The 11,891-nt window shown below is 42.3% G+C and overlaps 1 protein-coding gene across 1 annotated transcript; it reads right to left on the minus strand.

Moving 5' to 3' along the window:
• On the minus strand, positions 1-11,836 carry LOC146589781 (lysosomal dipeptide transporter MFSD1-like; the record flags this gene model as incomplete). Its single annotated transcript, XM_085315665.1, has 12 exons — positions 1-1,529; positions 1,811-1,922; positions 2,091-2,230; positions 2,801-2,938; positions 3,638-3,749; positions 5,679-5,779; positions 6,641-6,756; positions 8,112-8,270; positions 8,726-8,869; positions 9,597-9,652; positions 9,749-9,873; positions 11,669-11,836. Coding segments are annotated over 12 exons (1,488 nt in total), but the record flags the coding sequence as incomplete, so codon positions are not given.
• Between the last annotated feature and the right edge of the window lie 55 nt (positions 11,837-11,891).

Genomic DNA, 11,891 nt, shown 5'->3' on the forward strand with positions numbered 1-11,891 from the left:
TCCAGGAGAGCCTGATTTATCAGTCTAGTGAAAACACTGGAGTTGAGTAGCAGATAAATGATACAAGCTTGCAGAAAGCTTTAAACAATACCAGGTTTTTCTAGTTGTAGCACATTAAAAGGACAAGTACTTATCTAGTACTGCTTTATCAGTGAATAAATGGCTATATGAGGCCTATTATTTTGAGGTAAAGGTAAGTTGAAAACTTTTACTTAAAAAAAAGAGAGAGAGAAGTGAGTTTTTTACAGCTATTTTTTTTTGGCTTCTCACCTCACCCAAAGTTTCAGCCACATCAGAACTCTTAAGGGAAAACCTTTAATTGTCTGTACTGTGAAATGAATTCACAGAGGAACTTGAAAAAGACAACTTGTTCGTATAGTGAGGTCTTAACTAAATTATTTTAAAGCAAAATTTTCTACATGGATTTGTCTTCTGTCATAACCACTTAAGACATCACTTTATTGGATGCTGTCAGCACCTAAATTGCTTTCAAGTTATTAGCGTTTATATTAAACATCTTGAACAGAGCRTCTCTTTGGAATTTGTAGTAATTTCCTCAAAGTCATTCACTTTAGCGCTCCTTGTACTGGCTATGTTAAAGTTTACTTAATTCTTAAAGTATCCTTCATGCTTTTGTAAACACTTTGTGAGACTGCATAGCAAAAAAGGCATTGGCTCAGTAAAACAAGCCTTAGCATTCATGACTAAGAGTAACCTGGTTTAAAGGACAATTTCAGATCAAAACTGTGCATGTTTTTAGGGGCAAATGAAGACATGGCTTATGGAAGCATTTCTAGTAAGATAATTAGCAATTAAGATACGCTTGCAAGCGTAAAAACTGATAATTTGAGTAACTCAATCTCCCACTCCTGCCTGAAGGATAAGGATGGTGTTAGTTGTATGCATATCTAATTTGGAGAAGTGTGCTAATCTAGAGCAATTACTGAAACAGAAGCTCTGTCAAGGTATGTGGAGTAGAGTGCTGCTGCACAGGATTCTTGAGGCTGAGGAACTGCAGCAGTCCAGCCAGATGCACCGCATATGGGGAGTTTTAATGCAAGATTTAAAAAAAAAAAAAAAAAAAAAAAAAAGCTAAAGAGACTAACATCTTATGAAGAAGCTTCAGCTAGACTGATTTTACTTACTATAGCATAGTTTTTAAAAAAAAACACTCCATGCAGGTTTCTGTCTGTGGCAGAGAAGGCGTAGCAGACCTGTTCCACTTGTGTTCCAGACACAAACAACGGAAAACATTCCCTTTGTGTAGATAATTCCCTTCACAGATCTTAACGGATGACGGAACGAGATTTCTCATTAAAGACCTTTAAAATACACAGGCTAAAAATTCCTTTTCAAGTAGAAATGATCAATACTGTGTCTGGCAGCTGTCACTGTTCTCGCACTGCAACGGTTCAGCTGACGGAGCCTTTGTTTCCTGTGTCGTCATCAAGGAGCGGTGCTGAATCTGCTCCGTGTCGGTGCTCCTGCTCCACAGGCGACCCCTTTCTCGTTCTGTTCAGGGTCCCTCCCTGGAAGTGCAGAGAAGCTGTCAGTGACTAAAAGGACACCATTCCTCACGTGCACATACATCACTACACCTTCTTGCAGAAAGAACAGAGCTGCCAATAGCTTGATTCCAGGAGGGACGAGTACACACTGCACCAGTATTTTAGCAGATTTTTTAATGCAGTTCTATGTTTGTGTTAGAGGAATTAATTATAAAGATCTAACAGATATTAATTACATSAATCCAATCAAGTCAGGTAGACTTCATGATGAAAGTCTGTTCTTTAGCTTTGATCACACTCACCTGTTTCTTGTCCACCACATTGAGGCTAACAGAAGCAACAATACACGCAATAGTGTTCGCCAACATAAAGATCATCATCTGTTGCCAGCGCCACAGTGGAATCTTTAATTCACTAAAAAAGACCAAAAAGGGGCTAGAACGATGAGTCACTTCATGACACTTAAGGCATCACTTGCAGTATCAGGTTGCAAAGAGACTGTTTACAGTTCACACCACTCCACTGAAGCACTGTGAACGGTCTCTGCTTAGACAAAAAGCGGGGAAGAAAARGCATTCTCACCTGGACTTTGTTCCTAGAATGTGTCCAACGATCAGATTTGAAAGGCCAATTCCAATCATCTGCACAGAAGTTGCAAGCCCCATAGCAGTCCCTAAAGTTGCCTGGGGCACCACAAGAGGTATGGATGGCCACATACTAGCCTGGTAGGAGTAATGTAAAGGGAGGAATTAACTCAAGCCTAATCTAAAGACAYTACATAGTCATCAGTTTAAAAAAGAATTATTCCCACTAAATAAACATCCACAGTCCCTCCTGAAAAAGTCTGACATTTATCCTCCTCAGCCTATCAGCTGGTTCTAGCCCCTTTCCTGTCCTTTTCTAGCAGCTTCAGTTAAGATAGTACTATGCATGCAGTTTGAAACTGGAACCATTCCGATGTCTCAAGGGGAGTTACAGCTGATGGCGTAGCTCACTAGACTGGAAGGAGATTTAGTTTGTACATTCAAGGTGAAAAAAACACTAGGAAAAAGTTTAATGCTTCACAATATATCAAATGGTTCCTTGCTCTGTTCTGCATTTTACTCCATATTGATTCTTTGAGGGTTACCAATTAGTAACCAATTCTTCAGGTTTGCGGAACCAAAGACTTCAAACTGCAGCGGTAACATCTGCTAAACAGGACTGGATAGCAGTAATAATGCCAGTCAGGCTGCAGAAAGGGCACAGCCAGGAAGCACAACTAAAGCAGTGGGGTTTGTGAACTTACTTACAGCAGCAAAAGAGTAAGTAATCCCCAACCAGATGGTAGACACCAGCGGAGGGACAAACGTAAATGCCAGGAGAGCGAAGACTGGCAGAGTAAATGCAGCACAGCCAACAGCAAAGATGCCTCTCAGTCCAACGTAGTCCTGGKAAAGGAAACAGAGGCCTATTATAAGGGTTCCCTGGCTTCCCACGGATCCTAGCACTCTCCTTGACACGAGCAGCTGATCAGAGTGGGCTGGTATAAGCAACAGTAACATGTCATTTCCTAGCTGTTACCACTGTGGCAGACTATTCCTAATTCCTCTTGCATACTCATGAACTGAGACCGAAACACTTGTCAGAGAATCAGTGTCCAGCATTCATAYAAAATTCCAGACTTTCTCAAAGCGGGGAGAAAAAGACACCAGTGTATCCTGGCAATTAGGGAAATAAGGAGATGAAGAGTTGGGAAAAAACAGGGACTGATTAGGTGCAAGTTGTTCTTTCCCATCTACTTGCAAAGCTTATTCTGATTTGTAACAGCCCCTTCTAGTCCAGTCTCCAGCTTCTGACAACATGCAGCCATTTCCCAAGGTTTGGGACCATACAGTTTGCAACCACAGCAGAATTAGGAAATAGAAGGGAAAAAAAGGTTAACTTTATTTCTTGTAATTTAATTCCGACAGAAATGCATGTCGCAGGTTGCAAGGAATTACAGCCTTGCTTGTTTGGCAACAACAGGCTAAATTCTGGGAGCGGGGTTTATAACAAAGACGTTTCRGAAAATTAGGAAAAAAAAAAGCTCGAACACAATTTTGATTTTCAGCAAATGAGCTCTTGCACTTCTGTTTTTGGATACTCACGATTAATATGCCAACTGCTGCAGAGAGAACAAGGGAGCTGTCGTACACTGCCCCAGCAATATAAGCGGCTGCCTGCTGACTGTAACCAGAATATTTATCCTGGATAAACTTGCTAAAAATAAAATGAAGGGGAAAAAAGATATATAATTAGAATTCTTGATCTGGTTATTCTGGCAGAAAGTAAGTCTGAGCACAAACATATGGACAGGGAGGAGTTTTAATGAGAGGACTTGCAAACAAGTTCAGTCTGGTTTGTAGGTCCAATCTTTTGTTCTCTGATTTTTGTTTGCTTTTTAAGTAAGTGGTGCATATCATAAAGAAGTTGTTAGTTTAAATCACCACTTTCAAGACTCCTTTGCAAGTTCAGAGTAAAACTGCAGGTTAAAATTGTGCATATGTGCAATTGCATCAGCACAACTCGCAAGGAGAAATTTGCAATCACCCATCCAAAACATACAAACTGGTTTTTTTTGTTTGTTTGTTTGTTTGTTTTTAACATTTCTCTTTGAAGAGGCAGAAAGCTCTCTCAATAGTGGAGTGAGAATGTTGAGGGGCAGGAAAATATTTAGAAGTCAAATACAGGAGTATTTACTCCTGTCAAAGTACCAGGAAATCCCCCTTTTGCTCTTTGGCATCTTTAAGGAGACCTAATTAAAACAGAGAACTTACATAAACTAAATTTTGTTTTCATTGTCAGGACATCAGCTTTTCACCTTTGTTGGGGATACACAAAAATGGCATAAAAAATTTACTCAAATTATTTGCAGAATTTACAGTCACAACTCAACAGCGTTGAGACACTGGTTTACTTAGAGATCTCATACCTATTTAAACCTAGTGTTGTTACTTATATGGTTACTAATTGTACTAGTAATAATAAGCTTTTATAGTATGTGCTGTCATCAAAGTAGGAAAACAAGACCATGTACCCTGAAGATTGACTCCAACAGACAATTCCCCAAACATCAGTGGCCTTGGGATCATTTTTCCCACTGGAAAGCAGCATGGCATTATTTGTCAGAAAAGATGTATAAAACGTGGTTCTTGGTGCCTGGATTTTTGCTCCCCAACAGAACATATGGAGGCAGAATTGCAGAAATCAGGATATTGTGTGACTGACAGGCACTATTTCCAGTTGAAAGGATAAGGCAGCTCACAGAAAGCCCATCTCATCACAGCCTTGATGATCCCTGCCATGTTTAATGGCTTTATTTTACTATTAAGAGCCTAACTGCATGTTTGTTACAACACTTCTTCACTCCAGACTTCTTAGTGGCTTATGTACATCACTAACGAAATGCTACTAAAAAAAATTCTCATGTTTTTACTCCAGGACTTTTGCTAGTATTAAAGTTCACAATCACTATGTGCTAGAGGCTGCATCACCCACATTTYACGAACACAAAGAAGGCAGCAAAATGATAGTTTGTGGCGGAGCCAAGGACAGAAGCAGGAGTCCCGATTCAGGCAGGCAGGTTGCTTCTTTATATTAAGCAAATGAAACTGCAAAAATGAAGTCTGCAAGGCTTGCATTGGAATGCAAGGGTTTCCTCACTTAGAAATGCAGGCTGATGCAAGCTTAGCTTTGTTCCTAACATGGCAGATCACAGCCAGGAACTCCAGACAGAACTRTGCAGGGCCTGCGAAGCTAAAGCACCACCATCTCTAAAGGCAGCCACTAGTTGGATTATTGCAAAAGTGAAATGTCTACAGATTGTTTAAAAAGATCTATATATTTCCTCCCCTCCTCCCAAATCTTTTTGTTTCTCCTTTAGCAGTGTTCCAGCTTTAAATATCGGATGCAGCTTTTCCTTTTAAGTTACTTTTGCTTTGCTTCAGAAGCCTTGTTCATCTCAGATTGTCTTTGAAGGGAAAGAAAGGTCAAAGAACCCTCATACTTGTTCGGTAAGTGTTAAAGACATGCTTCCCTGTGTTTCAAGAACAGAAGGAGCAAGCATGTTTCCCATTTAACTACAAATCAAGACCTGCAAGACTCATGGGCTTATATGAGTCAGCTGGACTATGACTACGGGGCCAGTACCTGGCATCTGCCACAAAGGGGAAGACTCCGTTGTAGAAAAACATGATGGTGAGGACGAGGAGCCAGTAGCGAAGGGGAAGACGCCGGATGTCTTGAATCCGCTGCAAAGAAAAGATGTGCCCTCATTCAACAGGAAATAGTCTTCAACGTCACACAGATGTCCCCTTCTAAAAGCTATCGAAGGTCACAAGGGTTTAAGAAGAAATAGCAAGTAAAAGGGGATTAAAAGGCTGCTTGTGCACCTCTAAGAGAAAATTGGCATATGCTGTGACTCCAGAGCATCCCTTCCTTAACACTACTCAGTAAAACAAAACAAAACAAAGCCAACAAAATCCTCTTAGTATTTTTTTAAAGGTTATGGCTGCAAGAGACTATTCTGAGCAGGCTCTATTCAGAATCTACTACAAACTCCTATGTGAAATACAGGGAAAAGACTGTCTAATAGATTTAAGATTAGATTAGAGCTGTCTAATAGATTTAAGTGCCATAAAAATTGCAACCTGCTGCTTGTAATGCTCATTCCTAGACTGAAGAATGCAGAGAGGAATGGAAGATAAGGGCTGGCAGAGGATGGCCCAATACTGACCAGGTTAACTATTTTCTGTCACRGCTCCTATGAACCCGCGAGGAGTTCCAAAGTCTGCTTTCTACTCTCTAGTTTTATCCACAAACAAATCCTCACTTGAGCCACCTACAGTCAAGTAGTAACTGGCTCAAAGAAATAACATCATGTGAGTGCTAAGTCAGCTCTCTGGAAAGCCAGAAATACATACACTGTAAACAAAAATAATTTACATTTGCCTGGTGGTTCCTCAGACTTACCTGAAGAACAACTACGCAAGATTTTAGGAAGCGTCATTAATGCCTTCTTCCAGCCATGAACAGCTCTTACTATGTACTTGATAGTCACCCACCTCAGCCTTCAAAGACTGGGAGGGAAAAGCTCTCTGTGCACCACATACCACTTTTTTGGATTCCTGCTGGATAACCCCRTCCAAGCCAAGCTGCTTCATGCCCACTTTATCTAGCACACTGACTGTGATGGCTGAAACAAAACCAAGCACACACAGCAGAGTACCTGGAAAACACACAAACAGATTGTAGAAATTCCTCAGACAGGAGAGAGCTGAATGACAGAACSAATTGCATGTAAGGTACAGAATTCTCTATGACTCATGTTCCTGGCTGCTTTTAATGTTAACAGCCTTCCCTATCRCAGGCGTATAGTGGAACCATTTACCTCTTAACAACTGTCGGACACAGTCCTCAGGTTCTTTGTCCACTAAATTTCTATTGCCCTCTGCCAGTCACGGTTATCCTGCCTTAGAGGTATTAACTTATTCTGCTTTGTAGCTTCATTTGCTTAAAAAAATAAAGCCTGCAAGACTTGAATTTGAATGTACACTTACATCAATCATTCAGATGATGCAAGCTCATCTTTGTTCTAAACACAGCAGACCATATGCTGGAACCACAGGACWGAACTGCCTGGGGGCTGTGAAGCTGGAGCCCTATTCACCTCTAAGGACAGCCACTTTGCTGGGCTATGGCCTTCTTTCTAAACAGCAGAAGGTCTGTGCATAACAAACCCAAGGTTAAAATAATCAAAGGTAATGGAGAAACTTTGATGGTCMCATGAGCAGGAGAGGTTATCACCTATGGGCTAGCACTGGAAGCTATTTATTTGACCAACAGCAACATCTGACCCATTAGCAAGCGCAGCTCCAAAGAAGGGAGTCAGATTATGCCAGAAGTGAGTTTGGCAACAGTCATCTGCTGCATACAAAATCTCTTTATGTAAGAACTCTGCTTTGTTTTCCAAAGAGCCAAAATATGCATATGCACTTTGACTGGTGTATTTATGCCTTCACAGGCTACTGAAGCTGCTCTGCTGTCTTTGTTAGTTCTGGGCTTAGGAAATACTTGCAATGCCAGATRGGATGTGCAGGTCATGCCTGACAGAGAGTTTCTCTTTGGGCGGTGAAATAAGTAGAGCAGAGCAACTTATGCTGAGACCAATATATAGAGTACTTCAGAACCAGTGGTATTTTGCTGGCCAAAATACAGAACAAACACATTAGATTCCGCTCTTGTTTCGCTGTCATGTTTCCATTCACTCAGTGGGAGCAAATATACACTAAGTACAGGTTATTCTTGACTGCAGATGTCAAAATATTATAGGAATGCTGCAAACAAAGCTGTAAGGCAAACACTACAGCTGCAGAGAGGATTTTCAGGCAGCAATGAAGAAAGCACCATTCCACTGCATATTCAAATGAGTAATGGAAAGTGGCAGGGAAAACAGGCTAGAAAACAATGTGCCTCCTACTGCTATCTTCACTGTCTCTGGATAATGAAGTTCTGGACTAGCTGGACTGAACAGTCTAGTCTCAGGCCTAGAGGACAGAAAGCCAAAGGCCCAAAGAAACTCACCACCCCAGAGCGTCCACTGTATTCCAAAGCGTGTCTCAAACTGCTGGGTGAAGAAGAAGTTGAGGACACTTCCAAGGCGGGAGAATGAGAGGGTCAGTCCAAATGCCAGTGCCAGCTCCTTCCCTTTGAACCAGAAGGCTGTGATACGATTCTGCACAACTTGGAGAGGAAAAAAATTCTCTTGAACACACAGACCTAGTCAAGAGCATTACACAGAAGCAGTGAACATAGTTTCTCAAGCCAGAGTGAGAAATGGTAGAAGAGATCTCTGAGCATCACAAGCGGAGATACTGCTTCTCAACTCGGCAGGTTAAGATTATTTAAGCATGCTGGGACATTGGAGGTGAACTTTTCTCTCAAATAAGGCAAGACAAAAATAATACTCTCAAATGCATAGCTTTGGTATGACAGCTTCTATTCTTGGGAGGACAAACTTGTTAGAGTGAAAGACTTAAACATTTCAGGGCCCTTCAAGGGGCAGCATTCTTCTGTTAACAACATAGGTTCCTAGTGCAGAGCAGGTGAAGCTCATCACTGGGACAAATGTCTAGGAGGCAAAATACAGATGTGTCATGACTCTCTGATAAGGCATAAACAAAATGTGAATTCCTTACTAGTAAGTGACCCATTTCCAGAGCCAAACAGCAGTCTTCCTGTCAGCATCAATGGCAGGAGATACGGCGACCCCTTGAAATGAGAGCCCAGAGCAAAGATTGATGATCCCAGCACAGTCAGAAGGGAGAAAACAAAGACACCAACTAGGGAAAAACAGGAAAAAAATACACAAACCTCAACAGGCATGCTGAAATCAGGACAAAAGCATTTTTTTGTCAAAAAAGATCAGCCTCAACATAGGAGCTACACCTGAAAGCTTCCATCAGTTTACTCATTATTTCAAATTTTTAAAGGATTCGTGGGAATACTCAGAATGACTAAGATATTACCAAGGGGGAAGCTCAGAGAAGCAGAAGTGTCAGGAGAAGGCTCTAGAGTTGCAGTTCCTACCCTGAGCTATGGACTATGGCCTGTAGCAAATCATTTCTCTCCCTGTTCCTCCATCTCCTTAGCTTTAAGATTCTTTCCTGTGACACAGACAGAGCATAATTGCACTCGTTAGGATTGCTGAGCCTTAGATTATACCACAAATCAAAACAATGTCAGAGCAGGCTCTAGAATGGTATCAGTTTGTCCCATCACAAACAGGCAACACTATTTATTCCCTGTCATATCTGTGCCAGAGAAAAGCATGTTTATTGCACCGCTGTGTAAATTCAGGTAAGTCAGTGGTCAAAGGATGAAAAGGTCTCGGTTGCATTCACAGAGCAAATCCTAAACTAACTAAAGCCCAAGGCCCCACCACACAAAGCTGCACCTCCTCTCTCACTGCCATAAGATCTCACTAAAATAATCATTCCTTTGCACTAAAACAACGGCTTGAAATATCATTTCAGTACAAGAATAAATTAATCCATCCTCAGAACTTACAGCGATTTCCTAGTTTATCGATCAGGAATCCAGCCAGAATCACCACTGCTGCATTTCTAGGAGAAAACAAGAACAGAAACATTTGAGGTTTGGTTCTAGGAGACAATGAGCCAACTACCTCACTCCTACAAAGGAGGAGAGAAGTGACCTACGTCCAAGCGTAGATAGCGTAGAGTAAGTTGTATTGTGCAGGGGTCATTCCCAAGCCTTCAACACAATCCAGTGTGCTATTACGCCCAGTGCTGTTATGATGGGTTCCATTGGGGCAGGTCAAATTCTGCATAACAAGTCCAAGAATCTCTGTTAGCAAGCAAACAGGAGCTACGGAGGAAAACTCAACATTCCCAGGCCCCCTTTAAAGATGAAGGAAGTTCTTTCCTACTAAACTTTTATTTCTCCTATTCAGTTCCTACCTCCACAATCATGAATTAGAGGGCTTGTCTCTTCTCCCAGGAAGCCAACCGTAACAACAGAGAAATGGCTAACCAGCTGTGTATCTTCCCTTTCCTTTACTGTGGTGGTAGCTGTAAGGGCTCAACACTTTTATACCATGACATTTATTTGATCTGTTATTTTTCTGGCTCTAGTTTAGCTTGCTGATTCCTCATATTCTAAAGTTTTAAGAAGTGCGTAAACGTAAAATTTAACAGTACTCCATTTCAGTTCACAGCCACAAAGCTTTTGCTGAACAGCAGGAAACAGGCAGACCTAGCGTGATTTAATAGGGTTCTTTCTGCTACTGAAAAGCAATGCTTCCTCAACGCTACCTGATATGACGGGGAAAGCAAGAACCAGATTTCTCAACCGCTAAAGACCKACCCCTCTTCGGAGAGGAAGGCCAGGCCTCCCACACCAGTAAGCACACGTGTACTGCTCTGAAGAACTGTCCGGCAGGCATGCAGCATCCTAGTCACAGCAACAGTATGACTAGCATTGCACGATTTTTACAGCCACCAGGATTACTAACTGCTCAGATCTGCTGTAGTAGCCATTTCCAAGGCTGCAGGGGAGCAGTTCTCTAGAACAAACTGTTCTCACAGAGAGCACCGGTCTCAGGTGCTCACACCGCCGTTGCACCGCTCAGGTAAGGCTAGTACAGGCTACATTCCCTGGAGTCAAAAATATAATGAGAGCATTACCAGAGCAAAACACTGTCTGCACAGCACCTAAAACAGAAAAAAGTCGTTTGCTTTTACCACCCTAAAAAGTTGCCTAGGTAAAATAATAATAAATATATATATATATACACACACACACATCTATATATGCATGTGGGTATATACACATGCACAAACATTTGTATACATATATATATATATACACACACACATGTATATTTTATGTGTATATATATATATATATATATATATATATATATATATATATATAAAAACCTCTCCTTTGCTGCATACATAAGTAATAGGCTATTCTCCCAGAGTCCTATGGAAGGTGTGGAAGACTGAGGAAGGAATACTGACCTAATTTTTTCTTTTTAATCCAGCACTTTCCTTGAAAAGCAGTGACAAACTGCGTTCCATTTTGCCTGAAACTCACTGTCTGAACAGCTGCAGATTAACTACAATTWAAAAAATACAYATATATAAAAAAAGCTGAATATAACCCTGCCCTTAGTGTTGAAGAAAAGAGCACCTAGGACAGTGAATCTTAGCCAGCAGATTATATGCCTAAGGAAAATCACCTTTAATYTCCTATTAAATTAGCTTGTTAATTAATTAGATAATTAATTAACCTATTAAACAACCTGCAATAATGACACACAAAAGAGCTTCAGAGAAGGATTTCATTCAGGTTGGACCTGCACGTAGCCAGCGATTCAGGTAAAACCTTCTGGAGTTCGTCGTCTCGCCCTCCCGCCCGGTTTCGGGAGCGGCCGTCGACGCCCCGGCGCCTTCGCCTCACGCAGAGCCGCGACCCGAACGACGCCGGGATTTCGGGCCGGCCCGAGCCTCTGCGCGGCCGCTCCTCGCTCGCCTGCGCCCGCGGCCCGGCAGCCGCAGAGCACGGTGGCCTCGCGCGAACCAACCCGCCGCTGGCAAACCTGCGGCACTCACCCCCTGAAACTGCTCCTGCAGGACGCTGGGGATGTCGAAGCAGAAGTAAGAGCCGAAGGTCAGGAGGCAGTTGAAGAAGAGCACCGAGAACCGGTAGCAGGCTGCGGAGCGAAGAGAGGCCACGCCGTCACCGCTGCCCCCCGCCCCAGGCCGCTCCGGGGTATACCTGGTGGCTGCCCGGGGGGCCAGGCCGGGCCCGCCACCGCCCCGCGCAACGCGGCCT

The sequence above is a fragment of the Rhea americana genome, unplaced genomic scaffold (genome assembly GCF_003343005.1).
Source record: "Rhea americana isolate MKP2758 unplaced genomic scaffold, rheAme1 scaffold_433, whole genome shotgun sequence".
Classification (NCBI taxonomy): Eukaryota; Metazoa; Chordata; class Aves; order Rheiformes; family Rheidae; genus Rhea; species Rhea americana.